The sequence below is a fragment of the Anolis carolinensis genome, chromosome 4 (genome assembly GCF_035594765.1).
Source record: "Anolis carolinensis isolate JA03-04 chromosome 4, rAnoCar3.1.pri, whole genome shotgun sequence".
NCBI classification, from domain to species: Eukaryota; Metazoa; Chordata; class Lepidosauria; order Squamata; family Dactyloidae; genus Anolis; species Anolis carolinensis.
In genome coordinates this window covers 145876443-145897487 of record NC_085844.1, presented here as the reverse complement: position 1 = coordinate 145897487, position 21045 = coordinate 145876443, and the positions used below count along the sequence as shown (strand labels likewise).

The 21045-nt window shown below is 42.6% G+C and overlaps 2 protein-coding genes across 3 annotated transcripts in view; both read right to left on the bottom strand.

Moving 5' to 3' along the window:
* The window catches only part of cdc14a (cell division cycle 14A), a 123268-nt gene that overhangs the window by 19412 nt on the left and 82811 nt on the right, over positions 1-21045 (bottom strand). The window lies entirely within an intron of this gene.
* On the bottom strand, positions 13406-19328 carry gpr88 (G protein-coupled receptor 88). Its single transcript, XM_062979531.1, has one exon. It carries the CDS (start codon positions 18227-18229, stop codon positions 17129-17131), a length of 1101 nt encoding a protein of 366 aa, XP_062835601.1. The 5' UTR covers positions 18230-19328; the 3' UTR covers positions 13406-17128.

Below are 21045 nucleotides of genomic sequence, written 5' to 3'. Positions count from 1 at the left end.
GCTGGATCCTAGTCCTTCAGACCTCATTAAAAAACAGATACAAAATAAGCAGATGGTTGTCCAGTTTTGCATCTAGTAATTTCTTACAGAATTCAAATCGATTATATAGTTGTAAAAATGAGAAATATTATTTGCCTTTTCTCCCTTCTATTTCTTTTCTGTTCTTTTTGTTTTTCTTGTTTCGCCTTAAAACGATAGTCAGTTGTCCACATTCACTCGATTTAGGGGCATCGGACCCCCATGAAAGTATAAGATGGCAAATAATTTTTATTCTTTACCTGAAAGAATACATCTCTATGAATTTGTAGGGACCCTTCTACACAGGCCCATATCCCAAGAAGAAATGGGATTTAATATCCCAGTTACTCTTGGAATTGGGGCCACAAAGATAGCTCAAACCCTGTGTTTTTGAAGAAAGCTCCAAACCTTCCAACATATCATTTTTACACATCAGACGTTTTCTGTGGAGGGCTGGGAGGGGAGGGTGGGGGTGCCATTCTTAGAGCCTGAAGAACTGGGATGGCAATGGAGATTGACCTCCAGGATCACGGAACACGGTCCCGGAAGTCAATCCCCACAAGTCCAGCACCTCAACAGACGTGGATATTTCAGAACCTGAAGCGTTGTTTGGATGCCTCAGGTTAACTTGTGATGGGTCCTGGGTTTTGCACCTGTGTAGATGGTTCTGGCAACCAAGTTCCGCATAGTTAAGCAATGGTATTCCCCATAATAACCTATGGATTTGAGAGCTGGACCATAAGGAAAGCTGAGCAAAGGAAGATAAGACACTTTTGAACTATGGTGTTGGAAGAGAATTCTGAGAGTGCCTTGGACAGCAAAAAGATCAAGCCACTTCATACTCCAGGAAACAATGCCAGACTGCTTACTGGAGAGAAGGATATTAGAGGCAAGATGAAGTACTTTGGCCACATAATGAGAAGACAGGAAAGCTTGCAGAAGAAAATGGAAGGAAATAGGAAGAGGGGCTGACCAAGGGCAAGATGGATGGATGGTATCCTTGAAGTAACTGGCTTGACCTTGAGGAGCTGGGGGTGGCCATGGCCGACAGTGAACTCTGGCGTGGGCTGGTCCATGAGGTCACGAAGAATCAGAAGCGACTGGACGAATAAACAACATGAAGGGCCCTGTGTCTTCCAGCATGGTTCTATGGTCAATGTTCACCAGAAGGAGACTATATAATCACATTGGAAGGTCTAGATATTCCTAGAATGCTCTTCTAGGTCCTCCAAAATGACTGGAAGAAGTTGACCAGAGTCACACTGAGAGACCTAGGACCTCATCCCATTAGTGGGGGGAAAGCAGAAGCAGTTGAGGTCCGTCTCTTGGTATGGCCAGCCATCCCACATCCTCTCCCCGTCTCTCCCCATCTTTTATTGTTTGGAGTTGGGTAGCACCCGACTCCAGAAAAATACATTCTGGGCTTGGTTTTCATGCACTGCAGGAAATCCCACTTGAAATCCTTACATCATGTACGGCCTCCATGGGACTCCATTTCTGAAGCGCATGGAACCCAGACTGCATGGGATGACTAGAGAGAACATTTTAAATCAAATCAAATCTTCAAAAGTCAAAACTACATGTGTAAAAGGACTATTACTATGCTATTCTTGCTTCAAAATGATGGCTGGGATCCTAAAAAAATGAAATTAAAAGAAATTGATTGAAGGAATGCCTCCTTCTCCAATCTCCACATTCCAAGTATCCCACTCCACTGGCTTTGCTAGCTAGGCTGCATGATTTCCACTCTTGCCCTAAATTTCCCATGAATCATGCTGTGTGATTGCCCAATAAAAAATATCTGAGAAAAACCTCAATCTCAACATGGTGAACCTGCTATGCATGATCTGCCTGTAGAACAGTGCCATCTAGCTTCATTCCCTTTGTTTATTTCAACTCAGTTGACTTTTTGAATGCCATAGAATGGCTCCACTGAGTATTCTTTGAGCGCTTCAATCTGTTTGGCTTTCCTGCACATGAAAGGGGTCCCTGTTATTTTCGTTGTACAAGGATACCTAAAGTGCTAGGAATTAATGGCATGAAGAATATCACCACTAGAGAATGTAAGGCCCTATGAACAAGTCTGCATTGTTGGATCACACCAAGAATAGACCTTTTAATAGTTCAACAGTATGAGCCTGTGTGGTGGTGTGCGTGAGCAATGGACTACAACTCCAGTATTGGATCCCAACTTGGCCATTGAAAACCATTGGTTGACCTTGGGCAAGCAAAATTCTCTCAGTCTCAGAGAAAGGCAATTACCCTCTGAAAAAATCTTGCCAAGAAATACCTTTGGATTGCTGTATACTAGAAATGACTTGAATGCACACAACAACAACAATATTCTTGTTGTCTGTGGTCAACCAAGAACCCTGGAAACTACAAATACCGTGTTTCCCCGAAAATATGACAGTGTCTTATATTAATTTTTGCTCCCAAAGATGCTCTAGGTCTTATTTTCAGGGGATGTCTTATTTTTCCATGAAGAAGAATTCACATTTATTGTTGAACAAAAAAAGGAACATTTATTATATATTGTACAGTAGTTGTCATCACAAACCAGCATAACCAGACAAACTATGAATCCTATCAAGAATTTCTTGTTACTACCAATATTTCCATGTACAACACTCTATGGTACGATCCTGTATGCTCTGGTGTTCTGTTTGGCGGGCATGCTTCCAAACAAAATCTTTGCTAGGTCCTACTTTCAGGGGAGGCCTTATATTTAGCAATTCAGCAAAACCTCTATTAGGTCTTATTTTCTGGGGATGTCTTATTTTAGGGGAAACAGGGTAGCAAGGAAGAGATGGTCATCCTCAGCTGTCTTCAGAACAAGGGCCCACAAATTGAGCCACAAGGGCAACTAGTTTATTATTTGGACAGTTATGTCATTTGTCTTTGACTTCATGCTGCATTTGGAAGATGCAGAAGAACCGAAAAGTGTAGATAAAATAAATCCAAAAATGAGACCCGACGTTTCACTGGAGATCGACAGGGAGTTTGTCAATTTTGGAAATATTCTCACTGCCCCAGCATAATATGAACTCAGAAGTGCTACTTCTCCATATTTTGCAATAAGTAACTATTGAGTAGAGATACACCTGATACTTTTATGTTGTATAGTACTTATTACAATACACAGCCCCTGGTGCAGCAATTGGTTAAACCCATGTGCTGGCAGGACTGCTGATTTGAAGGTTGGGTTGCTGACTTGAAGGTTCGAATCCTGGGAGAGCGTGGATGAGCTCCCTCTATCAGCTCTAGCTCCCCATGCGGGGACATGAGAGAAGCCACCCACAAGGATGGTAAAACATCAAACATCTGGATGTGCCCTAAGCAACGTCCTTGCAGACGGCCAATTCTCTCACACCATAAGTGACTTGCAGATTCTCAAATTGCTCCTGATACGAAAAAAATTACAATACAAAATGTATTCTTCCACATACTGCTGCATATCTGTGAAACAGGCAAAATAATGGCAGGAATATAAACCCTGACAACATGGAATCACAGATTTCCACATCATCCTTCCAATAACTCTTCAGATCATACAAATTGTTCACCCATTTTATTATTTTTCCTTAGTATTTAAGCAGGGTTGCTGTGGAAGGGCCTTTTAACCAGGTGGGTGCTAGTTTTTAATTTCTTGGTGTGTTGTTAAATCTGTTCTTAATTTGATCTGTATTTTTTTAATGGTTAGCAAGTTGTCTTGGTCACCATTCTTTAAAAGTCAGGTGAGGTTTAAACCCAACAAAGAGGGGGGAAAACAAAAAATAACGTTGTTATGATTTTCCTTTTTGCAAAATTTAGCTTCATGCACATTGTTTCAGTAGCTAATTCTACCCTTAACACATGCACACACCCAAAATAGGGAGAAAATATCCTTATGTGAGGCAACTCTTTCTACCGGTAAGATACATATATAATTAATTATATCTTTAGACATACCTAGACATAAAGATAAAATATTGATCGCTTTTCAGATGTTTTACATGCATGCGTGAATTAACTAATCAATATACTAAGTTTGATGAATGTATAGGTAAACATGTTAAATTGATTAATACAAAAGCAAATAGATCTGAGTTGACACTTGCTATTACAAATGTTCTAACTGTAATCTTATGCATACAAGAGGTAAAATGAATCTATTTAAGGTTACCATCAATTTGTGTTGAACATTCATGCCTGAATGTTCAGTCTTGTCATAGCAAAAGTCTTGTCATAGCAAAAGACACACCAAAGTTCAAATGACGCCAGTTTGAAAGCTTTCTTGTGTCTCTCTCTGTGTTGGATAAATCTGGAAATGCTTATTTTAAACAGTTACCAGGACAGTACTGTGGCTTTGTCACAGTTTCTGAATAGATGCTACGCCTTCTGGTTTCTTTATTTCCAGCTTTGACATTTACTATTGTAAAAGTTAAAACTTTTTAGTTTTCAGAGTTTTCACAGAAGGTAAAAAAAGTTTCTGAAGTAAAATAGAACATGGCATTGTGCATACACGAATTAAAAAGGAAACAAAATGCTACCTTAATCAGTTGTATAGTAAAGGTAAAGGTTTCCCCTGACGTTAAGTCCAGTCATGTCTGACTCTGGGGGTTGGTGCTCATCTCCATTTCTAAGCCGAAGAGCTGGCGTTGTCCATAGACACCTCCAAGGTCATGTGTCCGGCATGACTGCATGGAGCGCCATTACCTTCCTGCCCGAGTGGTACCTATTGATCTGCTCACATTGGCACATTTTTGAACTGCTAGGTTGGCAGGAGCTGGAGCTAACAGCGGGCGCTCACTCCGCTCCCGGGATTTGAACCTGGGACCTTTCGGTCTGCAAGTTCAGCAGCTCAGCGCTTTAACATACTTCACCACCGGGTTCCTAATCGGTTGTATACAGCCTGCTTTATATTTAAAACTGACAACTATAAATAGCAGTAAAATGTAGTATCAAAATCAAACATATGAAAAGCATTCCCCTCTATGAAATGGCTTTCTTTTGAGTTGTGGAACTTTTGTCTTGTGTCTCTGGGGTGGGGAAACCACTTTGACTTTTATTTTGAACTTTCAAGGACCTACCCAAACAAGCTTAGGTCATAAGCTGGATCTACGCTGCCGTATAATGCAGTGGCAGAATGCTGATTAACTGCATGGAACTGGGTTATATGGCTGTGTAGACTCATATAATCAAGTTCAATGCTGCTAATCTGTATTCTGAAAATGCTATAAATGGCTCTTGTAAAGTTTGGATTGAAACTGGCCCCTTTTCATACTCAACTACTGGCTCAAAATATCCTGCAATCCCCCTGGTCTTGCCCCACTCACCATGAAGGATGATTTCCAGTCTATTCGGAAAAAGGCAGTAGCAATACAAATCTCATCACTGGGCTTCTCTCCAGGGTTGCTACTCAGTATGAAGCACGATCAAGCCAAAGCACTCATCAAACAACGTATCTCAGACACAGAGTGCCAATTGGATCTAGTCTATGCCCCAACCTTTATTGTCAACGAAGCCAGGAGATATCTCGCCTCCACTATGGCATACTTAACAAATCTAGAGGTTCCCAACTATCGGAGGGCCTTCACCCTGGCTCAATGTCACGCCCTTCCATCCGCTGTATTCGAGGGCCGATACCGGAAGACCCCCCTACCCAGAGAAACTTTGCCCCTGCAACTCGAGTCAAATAGAAACAACTGAGCATATGCTCCTCCAGTACCTGTTCTACAGGGACATTCGATCCAGACTCATCCTGCCTTTGCTATGGAATTACCCAGGCCGTTCAGGACAATTTCACACCACCCTGCTGCTCTCAGATACAACCCAGTTATAAACTACAATGCTGTCAAGTTTTGTGCAGCAGCACTTAAAATCCGCCGGGTGATGACTGATTCCAAAAGTTAATAATCTAGCCACCAGCTAACTGAAATATAAATCAGTTCTTCTCACCCCAGTCCCCCTAGACTTGTGCCCTGAATGCTCCTACCCCTCCATCAATCTTTCTCCCTCTCTCCATCCTTTTCTAGTCCCTTTCCTTCTCTAAATTGTTTTCGTGCTTTAGCCTTCAACATACCTCTATTATCTAGCCTTTTAGATTTTTATGTACAATGCTTTTATGAGACTGTACCTCACTCTCCTTATGCTGGTCTATGGCTGTAATAAATATTTTTATTTGATTTGATTGAAACTGGCCACTTTTGACATTAACACCTCCTCCACAAAGACGCTTTTGCACCAAAGGTCTGATCCAGCTCCTTTTGTTGCTTGAGGCCATTGTTTAAGGTCAAGGGACATAGTGCCTGGGAAACAAACATTTAATGCCTTTTCATGCTGACACCCTTTCATCTGTCTCATCCCTTTTTCCTAATGGCAAAGGAGAGCCTTTTCACAGCAATGAAACTAGAACCGGAGTAACAATGAACAGATGGGCACAAGCATGACTGGCAGGGAAAGGATTAAGATGGTATTGGCTCTATTTTACTGTCATTGTTATGTCTTAAATGCTTTTTAACTGTTTTAAATCAGTGCTGTTTTAAATAGGATAATTATCATTGTTGCCTGAAATCTTGTTATCAGAGGCTCCAACTCGTAACTTTGCAATTATGTAGCTACATCCCTGATAGACAATGAGTTGTGACAATGTGTACTAGGGCATCCCGTGCGATTTCTATGGCATAATGGGACCCATAGGACTATGATTTCCTTTACACAATGGGTCTGATCACACAGTGGGCATGCTGCTATCTCATCTTGTGCAATGGTGTTAGACTCATAGCTAAAACTCTGATTTCTTCAGAAGGATAGGGTTATTGTGCATTGTCTCAATTCATCTTTGCATGCTCATCAATCAGTACACAATTACAGCAGCTTTGAGTCTCATTTGTGGAGAGAAATAATAGGGTATTATTATTATTATTATTATCATTATTATTGATAATAATAAATACATAAATGCCTAACTGCTTGCCACGCATTGTGTTTTAGCTCTACTTTGGCTGTGAGCTTCCTTGGATCCCACTTTGGGAGAATAAAATGAAATCTATCTATACACATAATAAAAGTGAAAATATGTATGTGTGCATATGACTGGCGTGCCCACTTTCATAGACAGGCTCCCACTTCCATAAACAGCTATGATCCCCATCTATGAGAAGCCACCAAAGGCCCTTCCTCCAATGCCATTGCAGGTTATAGCAAGTGCCGTGAACATGTACAACCCCTGCCAGTGTCCTCCACAAACACAAGACTCAAGTGAAGGCTTTCATTCAGGGACAATTTCATCCTAGATTTTCTGTGTTTCCTCCACCATAAGACATTTCAGTCTTTCTGACTTTCTCCATTGGTGTGGAATTTGCATGATCCCTCTCGCTGCTTCTTCCATACTCCTTTCCTGCTCTTTTCTATGGCGCACAACAAACAGAGCAGAATTGATCAGCAACTGAACATACTGGTGGGGTTTGGGAGCCTGACTCATGATGGAAGTTGTAGTTCACCCTGCATCAAGACAGAGCACTGTGACCACCACCGACAATGGACCTGGACCACATTTTGGCGCACAGAACCCCCATGACCAATGAAAAATATTGGAGAGGTTTGGGAGGATTTGACCTTGATTTATAGGAGTTGTAGTTCACCTACATCCAGAGAGCACTGTGAACCCAAAGAAAAATGGATCTGAACCACACTTGGTACACATACCCTATATGCTGAAATATGAATACTGTTGGGTTTTGGGGGGAATTGCTCTTGGCATTTGGTTACTGTAGTTACTGGGATGTAAAATGACACCATTTTTGCCCTATCAGCTCAAGTTTCTGAGATTCAGAACATGTGCCATCTACCAGTTGCCATCTGCTCGCCCATAAAAAACCATGATAACCATACTTAAGAAACTAGAGCTGATACTGTTTATCCAATGCGATTTTCTGAATCAGTACTCCAAATAACCCCAGGAACAGACCTAAAAACCACAACACCGAGAAAATATTTTTTGTTTGGATGTGTAATGTAATATAAATGAAAGACACAATTTTTAGCTATTCGGAGCTTCAGAAAATTGCTATTTTGAATATAACTTCCAGACTCTCTGGACCACCATCACAAGTGGCCATGTTAGTTGGAGTGTTCTGGAAGTCATGATCCAAAAAAGAAATGTTTTTATTAGAATATAATATACTAGCTGTGCCCGGCCACGCGTTGCTGTGGCGAAGTATGGTGGTATGGGAAATAAAGTATTGAGGAATTGGTGGTAGTTAAGGTCAAGGGTAAAGATTTTCCCCAGACATTAAGTCCAGTCGTGTCTGACTCTGGAGGTTGGTGCTCATCTCCATTTCTAAGCCGAAGAGCCGGCGTTGTCCGTAGACTCCTCCAAGGTCATGTGGGATGACTGCATGGAGCGGCGTTACCTTCCCGCCGGAGCAGTACCTATTGATGCACTCACATTTGCATGTTTTTGAACTTCTGGGTTGGCAGAAGCTGGGGCTAACAGTGGGGGCTCTCTCCGCTCCCCCAATTCAAACCTGTGGCCTTTCGGTCCAGAAGTTCAGCAGCTCAGCGCTTTAACACGCTGCACCATCAGGGGATATTATTTCCTAAAGGTTGTGAATATACAATATTTCTGATTGGTTTTTTTTGTTTGTTGGAGGCAAGTATGAATGCTGCAATTAGGAAAAACGATTAGGATATAATGGCCTTGCAGCTTTAAAGCCTGGCTGTTTCCTCCCTGAGTGAATTTTTTGTTGGGAGGTGTTAGCTGGCCCTTATTGTTTCCTGTTTGGAATTCCCTTGTTTTCAGAGTGGTGTTGTTTGCAATATTTTATGTGCTTCTACTGTCTGTGGCCCTGAGAAAACAGAGGATTTGCCAGACTTTGATGATGGGAATACTTTGTTGGGAGGTGTTAGCTGGCCCTGATTGTTTCCTGTGTGGAATACCCTTGTTTTCAGAGTGATGTTGTTTGCAATATTTTATGTGCTTCTACTGTCTGTGGCCCTGAGAAAACAGAGGATTTGCCAGACTTTGATGATGGGAATACTTTGTTGGGAGGTGTTAGCTGGCCCTGATTGTTTCCTGTGTGGAATTCCCCTGTTTATTTACTGTCCTGGTTTTAGAGATTATATTGTTCTGCATTATTCTATCCCAGTAATTATTTCATATTAAAGAAGAATCTCACTTATCCAACATTCGCTTATACAATGTTCTGGATTATCCAACGCAGTCTGCCTTTTCATAATCAATGTTTTTGTAGTCAGTGTTTTAAATTCATTGTGATATTTTAGTGGTAAATTTGTAAATACAGTACAGTAGAGTCTCACTTATCCAACATAAACGGGCCGGCAGAACGTTGGATAAGCGAATATGTTGGATAATGAGGAATTAAGGATAACCCTATTAAACATCAAATTAAGTTATGATTTTACAAATTAAACACCAAAACATCATGTTAGACAACAAATTTGTCAGAAAAAGTAGTTCAGTACACAGTAATGCTATATAGTAATTACTGTATTTATGAATTTAGCACCAAAATATCACGATATATTGAAAGCATTGACTACAAAAATGCGTTGGATAATCCAGAACGTGGGATAAGTGAGTGTTGGATAAGTGAGACTCTACTGTAAATACTACATAGCATTACTGCGCATGGAACTACTTTTTCTGTCAAATTTGTTGTATAATATGATGTTTTGGTGCTTAATTTGTATAACGATTACCTAATTTGATGTTTAATTGGCTTTTCCTGAATCCCTTCTTATTATCCAACATATTCACTTATCCTGCTGGCCTGTTTACGTTGGATAAGTGAGACTCTACTGTATATTTCTAATCTTATATTATCTGCTCAGAACTGGATTATATGAGGCTCCTTCTTCACAGCTGTATAAAATGCACACTGAAGTGGATTATATGGTAGTGTGGAGTCAAGATAATCCAGTTCAAAGCAGATAATATAAGATTATAAATGGGTTATATAGCTGTGTGGAAGGGCCTTGAGTCTACACTGCCATATAATCCAGTGCAAATGAGATAATCTGTGGAAGAAGTCTAAGTGAGGCCTAAATCTGCCTGTCCCCTAACTGAAACCTGGCTGTCCCTTGGTTGCTAGGCAACCAAGTGGGCAGAGATTAGCCCTCTAAACTGGCAGCAATTGGATAAAAAAAATTATTGCTCTCCCTCTAATTAGGACTTTATTTTTCTTTTCTTTTTGTTGTATCAACCTTGAGGCGTGGATGATGGGTTGTGTTGTCAAATTTTGAGGTTGGGGGGCCTGTACTTTTGTTGTTTTGTGAATTGCCGTGATGCCATCACTCTTTTATATATATAGATGGCAGTGTTTTAGGATCTGTAATAATGCTGTCAATAAAGCAGAATCTCAGGATTTATTTATTTATTTATTTACAGTATTTATATTTCACCCTTCTCACCCCAAAGAGGACTCAGGGCGGATCACAATGTACATATACTGTACATGGCAAACATTCAATGCCATACGACATACAGACAGAGACGAAGACACAGAAGCAATTTAACATTTTCCAGCTTCCAGGCTTCATGAGGGTATGCTTGATTCCAGCCACAGGGGGAGCTGCTGCTTCATCATCCACTGTGACACCAAGTCCTTGATGGATTACTTCCTCATTCCTTTCCACACTCTGCTGGACAATTTTATGGTGTTGTCAATTAGTTAAATTAGCCTCCCCGCATAAGCAGTACCTAAATTTCCTACTTGATAGATGCAACTATCTTTCAGGTTGCTTAGGTCAACAACGAGCTGGGCTATTTTTAATGGTCAGGTGCTCAATCCAACGCAGGCTGGCTTCGAACTCATGACCTCATGGTCAGTAGTGATCTATTGTAGCTGGCTACTAACCAGCTGCGCCACAGTGCGGCGCATAGCTTCTCCTTTGACCACTGTGTTCAAAGCTGACCTTGTCCAAATTGTTCCTTCTAACCGACTGCTAGAGTTACAGAAGCACAGGCTTATATATAATACAGTAATCCCACGTTTAGATCTTCTTTTGCAGCACAAACAATGGAATGTGTATGACAAAACTGTTTTGTGCCAACTGACAGCATGCCCCCTATTGAAGCTTAATTTGGCAGCCTACCCACTGTCAACTGTCACCAGCCTCTGCGTTATGGGGGAGAGCAATGTTCAAGCAGGCTGGAAAATGCCAGATGAGAAAAGATGAAACATATTTCCTTATTGCAAATCCTGTACCTGCAAAAAGTCATTCCGACCGCAGTTATTAAGAGAATTTATACACTGAATCATATGATGGAAGAAGCCAGATGGTCGTGCCATCTAACACATTTGTGCTATGTTAATGTCTCCAGTTTTAACCTGCACAATGGGGACCAGAGCGGGTAAACTTCTCTGTATTACTTAGTGTATTTGCCACAGTATTATTTTTTTTACAGAAGTGGCTGAAGAGTGGTGAATTCAATCTCCTTTCCATTAAGGTTGTTTCTCGTGAGTTGAATTGCTGGGACTTGTGATCAGTTGTTTCCCCTCTACTTTCTGCTTAGGTTTCTTTTTTTCTTCTGGGTTTAGCCACAATTGGCTTCTCTTAGGATAAGGGTGGAACTTCCTGAACTCTTGTGGCTGTTGAATGTACAGCATTTTGAGCTGGCTAATCTTTGAATTGGAAAGGTGAAAACAGCAAGAACTGGTTTATGGATTGACACATTCGGGCCGGGCTGTGGTGCAGCTGGTTAGTAGCCAACTGCAATAAATCACTACTGACCGAGAGGTCATAGGATTGAAGCCCGAGTCAGATTGAGCTCCCGACCGTTAATAGCCGAGCTCAATGTTGACCTAAGCAGCTAAAAAACCAGTTGCATCTGTTGAGTAGAAAATTTAGGTACCGCTTTATGTGGGGAGGCTAATTTAATTAATTTAAGACACCATAAAACTGCTAGCAGCGTGTGGAAAGGAATGAGGAAATACTACCATCAAGGACTCGGTGTCACAAGTGGGTGGTGAAGCGGCAGCTCCCCCTGTGGCCAGAATTGAGCATACCCTCATGAAGCCGGAAGCTGGAAAATGTTAAATTGCCTCTGTGTCTATCTATATGTCGTATGTCTGATGGCATTGAATGTTTGCCGTGTATATGTGCATTGTAATCCACTCTGAGTCCTCTTCAGGGTGAGAAGGGCGGAATATAAATACTGCAAATAAATATATAAATAAAATTTGAGAACTTTCCATGGGGACTTGGGTTTTGGGGTGATCAACTTTGCTTCTAAGTTTGCCTCTTTACTAAACATAGCAGGGAGGGATATCTGGCCACCTGTCTATCCCTTCCTCATGCTCTTACACACACTTTGAAAATGAAATTGGCTTTCCTCTTTTAAAGGAAAGAAAATCAAGCACATGTTGATGAAACTATAGCAATGCTGTACTTCCAACGGTCATCTAAAATTACTTCATGAGTCAGATCTGGCCTTTCAGTTGCTAGTCAGAAATCTAGTGATGCAAGTGCGCAAGGAGAGAGCAGGCTTTACACCTATGGCATCAAAAATTGGTAATTTCTAAAAGACTCAAGGTGAACCTTGAGACTGAAGCAAATCCCACGTGTAAGTATTTTTGATGGACGCAATCATTTCATTGAGGCATGAGTCTTGACTAACTTGATTTCCAAAATCTCTAGATGGATAATACCTTTATTATGGATTAATTGCACAACAATCTACACATGTTTGAGTTCTACATACAGAATTCCTCATCAGGCTAGATTTGTTTGAAAATGTGGGGAAATAGGTAAGGAAGTCCAAAAATCTGGCTAGATTAGCCATGGGAACGGTATCAGAATGATATCTCAATATGGATGAGATGTGGGACTGAGGCCCCTTTCACACAGCTGCATAAAATCCCCCAGTTTCTGCTTTGAACTGGGATATATTGCATTGTGGACTCAGATAACCCAGTTCAAAGTGGGTATTGTGGGGTTTTCTGCCTTGATATTCTGGGTTATATGGCTGTATGGAAGGGCCCTGAGTTGCTAATAGCAATGAAACAATTCATCGCAATTAATTTGAGATTAGGAGCCTCTGGTGGCGCAGTGGGTTAAACCCTTGTGCTGGCAGCACTGATGACTTGAAGGTTGGGTTGCTGACCTGAAGATTGCCAGTTCAAATTCAACCCGGGGCGAGCGCAGATGAGCTCCCTCTATCAGCTCCAGCTCCATGCGGGGACATGAGAGGAGCCTCCCACAAGGATAGTAATACACCAAAACATTCAGGAGTCCTCTGGGCAACATCCTTGTAGATGGCCAATTCTCTCACACCAGAAGCAACTTGCAGTTTCTCAAGTCGTTCCTGACACACACAAAAATTGAGACTCACCTTGCAGGCAGCTCAAAAGTCTCCATGTTTCGTAAGTAGAAAGCCTCACCAAATTCAGAAAAGTTTATTTCCAAATACAGTTTTAGGGTGACAAACTTTAGCTGGCTGTTTTATCATGCTTCAGTAATTGTAACTTTACCCCTCCCCTAAAACAACAACAACACTGAAACCTGTTTAGCAGTCTACATTTTTACAGCAGAAAGCAAGGAAAAAATATTATAGAAATGTAATAAATAGAACAAAGAGGTAGTAGGCAGTGAAAAGCAATTTGCCTCCATTTATGTAAATAGTCTATATTGTTTTTATAGGAAAACGCTTCTAGAATAAAAAGGCTTGTAAAAATTTGAAGATAGCATTTATATTAAAAGGTAGGGGTTTTTTTACCAACACATTATGCACTTTTAAAATATTTTTAAAATATTAAAAAAACAGTTTTAGAAAGGGTTAGAAGGCTGTATTAATCAAGTCTAAAGGGAGGAAAGTACAGATACCGGATTGGTGCTAGTTTTATTCCTGGTGTCTATTATACGTACAGTAGAGTTCCGGTACAGTAGAGTTAAATGAGCGGGCCGCATCTTGAATAGCCGGATCTGTTGGATAATGGGGAGGCCCGGCCTAAGGAAACCCGGGGCGCGTTGCTGTTTAGCAACGCACTCCTCGTTTGCCCAAAGTCTCAGGCCTTTCTTGAAGGGAGGAAACTCTTCCCTTCAGTAAAAGGCTGAGACTGGGGAAATGCGGAGCAACTCTTGCGCGTTTGCCCAGGCAAGCGCCATAACCGGAGGGAAGAGTTTTCTCTCGAACCTGAGAGAAGGAGAGGGAGAGGGAGGGGCACCCTAGGCGGTGCCTCGGATAATACAAAGCCTCAGTTAACCGGAGCTTGGTTAACCAGGGCTCTACTGTACTATCGGAGCCATGGTGGTGCTCTTCTAGTGCCTGTTCTTATATATCCAAAAACAGCATCATTCACACATAAGAAGTCACCAACTTTGGCAAAAGTACAAAAAAAGTGTGTGTGTGTGTGTGCGTGCGTGCGTGCGCAGGGGGGGGCAATTAAAGGGAGCACTGTGTATGCTTAGTTGTTATGGAACTAAGCATAGTTCCATAACAGTTTTTATGGAACATGGCCAGTCCAACTCCGCTGGACTGGCCACGTTGTCCAAATGCCCGATCACCATCTCCCAAAGCAATGACTATACTCCTAACTCAAGAATGGAAAACGGAATGTTGGTGGACAGGAAAAAAGATTTAAAGATGGATTTAAAGCTAACCTTAAAAACTGTGGCATAGACACCGAGAACTGGGAAGCCGTAGTCCTTGAGAGCTCTAGCTGGAGGTCAGCTGTGACCAGAAGTGCTGTGGAATTTGAAGAGGCACGCATGGGAGAAATGTGCCAAGAGGAAATCAAGCCAACCCTGACTGGGACCTCCTTCCACCTGGAAACCAATTTCCTCACCGTGAAAGAACATGCGGGTAAAGAATAGGGTTCTACAGTCACCTATGTATCCACCGCCAGACACTACACTTGGAAGGCCATCATACTCGGACAATGAGAGATTGCCTAACTCAACTAACTCAACTATGGAATTAGGAACTTGCTTAGAATAGAAAACTACAAGGGAAGTAAATAGAATGAATTGTCCTGGCAAGGAGTATGGCTGGCTGGCTCCTTGAATAGGAGCATCCCAACCAGGGCCGTAGCCGGAAAAAAATTTTGGGAGGGGTTTTGAAAATTTCGGGGGGGGGGGTTAACCCCTAGCACACACCCCTCCCCGCTACAAACCTGTCAATATCTGCTTGAGATAGTGCCTGGAGGGACTCTTAATGTTTTGTGTCTCATAGACTTAGCATGGGGATTTGGTTAACCAGTTAAAATTCATGAGTAAACCAGGTTTTTTTTATAACCTGAAAAATTTCGGGGGGGGGGGGTTGAACCCCTAAAACCGCTTCCTCGCTACAGGCCTGATCCCAACTGCACCATTTGACTGCAGGCCCAATGTGTTTTGAATAAAACAAAAGATGCATGACAACAAAACACAGGCAGTATCAGAGCTGAGGAATATAGAAATAATGTCTAACCCAGGGGTTCTCAACCTTTTTGGCTCGCTGACCCCTTTTTAGAATCAATATCTGTGGCAGAGCCCCTGAAGCCCACCCTATGTCTTACATGTTAATGGTGTTTAGGAGTAGTGTTACGGAGTGAAGAAAAAGGGATCGATAGTAAGGAAATGTAAATTTAAAAGATAGTAAAACAATTGTGCAATGTCCACACAACTATACATAAAAATTCTCCAAAATTCAACAAATCAATCCATTTGCGTTACAACAGAACTAGAGTGCACTGTGGTGTAACAGTAGATCTAAATTAAGACATAACATAAAATAACATGTGTTTTTTATTCTTTAAATTCATTCACTTTTTATTTATTTTCCTGGAGTGGCCGCAGAGCCCCTGGGAAGTACACATGGAGCCTTTAGGGCTCTGTGGAGCACAAGTTGGAAGCCACTGGCCTAACCTATATCTTATGATGGAAATGTGGTAGAAAGACATGCGCTTCTAAATACATTAGATGGCACCTATCCCTCACTATTGTCCCTGTCTCCCTTTGCATTCATTTGTATCCTGTTAAATTTAGATTGTAAACACCTTGTGGTCAAAAACATTTCCTTTTGTTTACGTTAGTGAGTTGTCCAAGGTAACCCAGTTAGACGCTTGATGGAGCAGCAATGTGAAGAACTTGGTCCTTCCTAGTCCAAAGAACTGTGCTACCAAACCAAAGTGGCTGATAACGCAAACATCTTTCTTTATGCTCTTCCTTTAGTTTTTCATTAATATGCTGCCAAGAGTTAGTTTCCTGTTAGGAGCCCCCGATGGTGCAGTGGGTTAAACCCTTGTGCCAGCAGGACTGCTGACTTGAAGGTTGGGTTGCTGACCTGAAGGTTGCCGGTTCGTATCCAACCTGGGGAGACCGGGGATGAGCTCTCTCTATCAGCTTCAGCTCCCCATGCGGGGACATGAGAGAAGCTTCCCACAAGGATGGTAAAAACATCAAAACATCTGGGCGTCCTCTGGGCAACATCCTTGAAAACAGCCAATTCTCTCAAACCGAAATTAACTTGCCATTTTGCAAGTCTCTCCTGACACGAAAAAAATTGTTTATTGTTGGCCTCAGAGGGCTGAATAAAATTCACAATACATAAATCTGGGGGAAAAATGCCGCTTACAGTCATATTTCCCACATTTTTTCACTGTGAAACTATATTTTAGGGGTGCAAAGGAAGTTACGAGGAATTGTCCCATTAGGCTCCACAACAGTTTGTCAAGGCAGAAGGTCTTTATCTCACCTACACACAAAATATTGCTTCCCACTTCAGATAATTTTAACCAAGTTACCTGTCTGGAACTGAGTTTTAAACTTTATCCATAGCAAGTACACGCTCTGTGGCTAAGCTAAGGCACTGCCTCTGTTATGATGCCATTTTGTAAGCCAGGAACATTTCGTCAGAAAAAACCCCCCAACTAAGACACTGACAGAAAATTCGAGGTATATAAGAAGCTTTCATCAGTGCAACTGCACCAAGCCACTGTACAAATCCACAGAGTATGAAAAAGCCTGGATGCAAATATATACAACCCTCTTGCCCCTGCTGATAAGTGTCTCTACGGCAGAGTTAAAAAGCTTTTCTTGAAGGAGAGTCTCCAGTTCAGTGAGTCAAATTCAGCAAACAAATGCCTCTCAGCACTCTTTCAGTGAGAGTTTTTCCTTGGGTAGGTCATTGAAATACTAAGCTTCCCATGCTGTCTACCTTGGTGCTCAACTGCAATGGCTCCTGTGGTGGAAGAGAGACTGTGGGAAGAGCCGTTGTGGCAGTTGCGGTGGCCGTCACGACAGCCGCTGCATCCCCTCCAGGCAGGAGCACTAAGCGCAAGCAACGCCGGAACTCCTCATTCTTCCACGTGTAAAGCAGAGGGTTGAAGGCAGAGAGGGAACAGAAGAGCTGCCAACTGGCTAACTGCAGCCCTCGTGGCACGGCCTGGAGGAAGAAGCCCAGCAGGCTGACCCATACCAGGGGCTGCGTGGCCAGGAGAAAGGCAAGGCAGAGGAGGAGGACAGAAATGCTGCTCAGCCGTCGTTGTGCCCGGCGTGGAGCTTGTGGGCCAGCTGGGAAGGGCAGCTGTTGCAGCAGGTGGAAGTTGAGGACACTGACCCGCTTGACACTGCCCCGCACCCTCCTCACGATCCCCATGTAGCAGTGCAGGAGGAGGATGGTCTGGCTGAGCACAGCTAGGGCTACCAGCAGGCCTGTGTAGCTAGAACTCTTGTTGCGGGTAGCATTTCCAGACACCTTCTGGTCAAGCTGCCAAGCCTGCAGGCCGGGCTGCACCAAGGCAAGGAGAAGAGCAACCCCCCAGGTCAAGCTGATCATCCAAGCAGTGTGCTTCCGCTGGTACAGAGCCTGGTAGGTGACTGGCGGCTTGGTGATGAGGACATACCGGTTGAGGGCCACTAAGAGATGGGAAAGCAATGAGACAATGAGTCCAAGGCCCACCAGCCCCACCCGAAGCAGGCGGTAGCCCTCGGAGTGAATTGTAGGAGAAGCAGGCGGTAGAAGTCCCTGTACGGCTTCCTGGGGCATCCAAAGGCCACAGACACTAAGGTCAGCGATGCAGCCGTTTACAATGAAAGCATTGCTGGTGGTGCGCAGCTTTCGGAAGGTGAAGACCAGATAGATCACCATGATGTTTGATAAAGTTCCAGAGACAGCCAGTAGCAAGTAGACGAGAGACAACGAAATCCTGGTTCCTAGAGTGTCTTCTTCGCAAAGCAGCAGTTGTAAAGATCTGGAACTCGAAGTGGAGGAAGTGTTGGGCATCCTGGTGCACACAAATCAGGCAGTCTTCATTCCTGCTTGATTTTGGAAGTGGCTAAGAAAGCGAGCCAAGAAGAAATCAAGATACATCTGGCAGGAGATGACACACAACAAAAGAACAACAAAGGCAGATGATTGAAAAGATCCTGAGCATTCAAGATGTCTAAAAGAATGTGGCCAATTCTATCCCAAACAAGCAGAGAAACTCGATGCTATGGAAACCAACAATTTTCTCAGAGCGTGCCCGATCCAGAATCAGTTGCAGGTAGAAGAAAGGATATAACAGGAATTCTTATGAAGTCAAGTGAGGCAGATTCAGGCATTTTTTGATCCAACAAGACCCGAAGAGATGTGGCAAAAGCAGTCAAGCAGATAGGAAGATCCAGAGCACACCAAAATCCAACTGTACATCTCCACTGGTGCAGCTATGAAGCTAGTGCAATGGCAAGGAGAATATAAGGCATAAAAGAGTGCCCTCTTGAGAAAAGCTGGCAAAAAGAGGAAAGGACATTATCAGGAGTCCCAGCACAGTCTACAATGAGCTTTAGTGGTTCACCTGAAGACCTAGGAGCTTCGTCTTGTGCTTCACAGGATGCACACTGGAGAGATCAGCATGGGAAAATTTGGTGCTTCTGATCTGAATGAATTATTCAGTAGATTTCAGGCTTGCGGGAGCAGGAGGATGGGAAGAGGGGGGGATGCAGCTTGCTCTGAAAAGGCAGCAATTACAGAGACTGATATTTCTCCCTTTCCCCCACCCCTCCACCCACCGGAGTTCTCAAATCACCTTCTTTTTGACACCGTACCTTTCATTCGCTTCTCCTCCAACCACTGAAACACAGCCCCAGTGGCAGAGAAACTCCTCTGCTCACACTTCATTGTCTCCGGTGCCTTCTGGTCTGTTATTATGAGGAAGGATTTCACGCCTCTTATGGTTTATAAAGAAAAAAAATAATCTAATTTTAGAGATCTTTCAGTTACGATATGTAAAAGCACAGTTGCTTAACACATGCATGCTGCTCCTTGGCAACGGGCTCTTTTATCCCATAGCTGAGCTGAATCTCTCCTGTGTTTACATGTGTGTTTCACAAAGGATCCCCCAACTTTCCAGCTCCCACCAGTGAAATGATCTTTGTTAGCCACGCTGGGCTTTGCATTTGGAAAAGTGTCGATAATATGAATGCATACTCTTCTTAGGGTAAACACGCACACATATTTGGATACTCTTTCCATTTAAAGTGCTACATTTGTTTATTTAGAAATGCCTTTACAATAAAATGCCAAAGTGGGATGCAAAAGATAAATGCCCCAATCTGATAAAATGCAGATAGTGCTATCTGTGGAGGCAGTTTATGAGACACCCCTATTGTAGTGCTCATGTCAATCTGTTGAAATGACTGGATGTGCTTTTGATGCCCGTAACTTGCTCAATTGTTACTTGCATAAGAACTAAACATTATTGATTTCATTAATTTGTTTCAGCATTTTCCCACTCTGGTACCCAAGACTGCTTGTTATGTTGTTGTGTGACTTGGAGCCAACAACTTATGGTGATCCTATCAAAGGGTTCTCTAGGCAAGATTTATTCAGGAGAGACTTACCATTCATTGTCTTGGTGTAAGAGTATGACTCACCCACGGTGTTTCCATGGTTGAGGAGGGATTTGAGTGCAACACACAAACCACTACACCACATTGAATGTGTAAGGCAGCTTAAAGTATAAAATATAAGGCCATTTTTGTTTCAGGGGATAGTTCAAAGAGCTGATGCTTGCCTAGGTCAAGGTAAAGGTAAAGTTTTCCTCCTGACATTAAGTCTAGTCGTGTCTGATTCTGGGGGTTGGTGCTCATCTTCATTTCTAAGCCGAAGAGCTGTCGTTGTCCTTAAACACCTCCAAGGTCATGTGGCTGGTATGACTGCATGAAGCGCTATTACCTTCCCGCCAGAGTGGTACCGATCTACTTACATTTGCATGTTTTCGAACTACTACGGTAGGTTGGCAGAAGCTGGAGCTAACAGCTGGAGCTCACCCCGCTCCCTGGATTACCTTTTGGTCAGCAAGTTCAGCAGCTCAGCGGTTTAACCCACAACTCCACTGGGTGCCTATAAAACCTTAAATGGCCTTGTCTTTGATGCATCAAGGATCTTAATCCTTTGTTAGTAAACTATGAGTTATGTTAATAGAATTGCTTTTTGGCACAGGGAGGTACTTGTGATCAAGTGGCAACATTTTCATGGGCTGGCGCTTCTTCTTTGCGTGCCCTCACAATCTGATATTAGGCAACTCTGAAAAAAAAGTGTAATTTCCAACTTGGCCATGGAAACCCACTGGGTGACCTTGGCTGAGTCATACACACTCAATTATAGAAAGCCTGGTGATAAGATCACTTTTTGGGTCACTATAAGACAGAAAATATTTGAAGGCATATTACAACAGCATTATGTTTGTGAAGTGTTCTGCCCATGCTGATGTACATGCACATACCCAATTCATTAGTTTTGAAAGTTTGCACAGGTAACCAGGTCAGTTGAACTGTGGTGAGAATTCTTGATTGCATCAAATGTTCTAGTCCAGTGGTGTCCAACTTTTGGTCCTTCAGGTGTTTCGGCTTCAGCTCCCAGAATTCCTGACCATTGGACAAGCTGGCCAGGACTTCCAGAAGTTGGAGTCCCAAATACCTGGAGGACCAAAGGTTGGATGCCACTGGTCTTGAACATTTGATTCCCTTGATCAGAACTATTGTCATAGGTGCAGGTACACAAAGATCTCTCCAGAAAGAAACCCAAGAAATTTTCCCTTGCAATGAAAAAGCATCTTG

Coding starts and splice junctions, on each gene's coding strand:
- gpr88 (XM_062979531.1), bottom strand. CDS start 18,229: ATGCCCAACACTTCCTCCACTTCGAGTTCCAGATCTTTACAACTGCTG.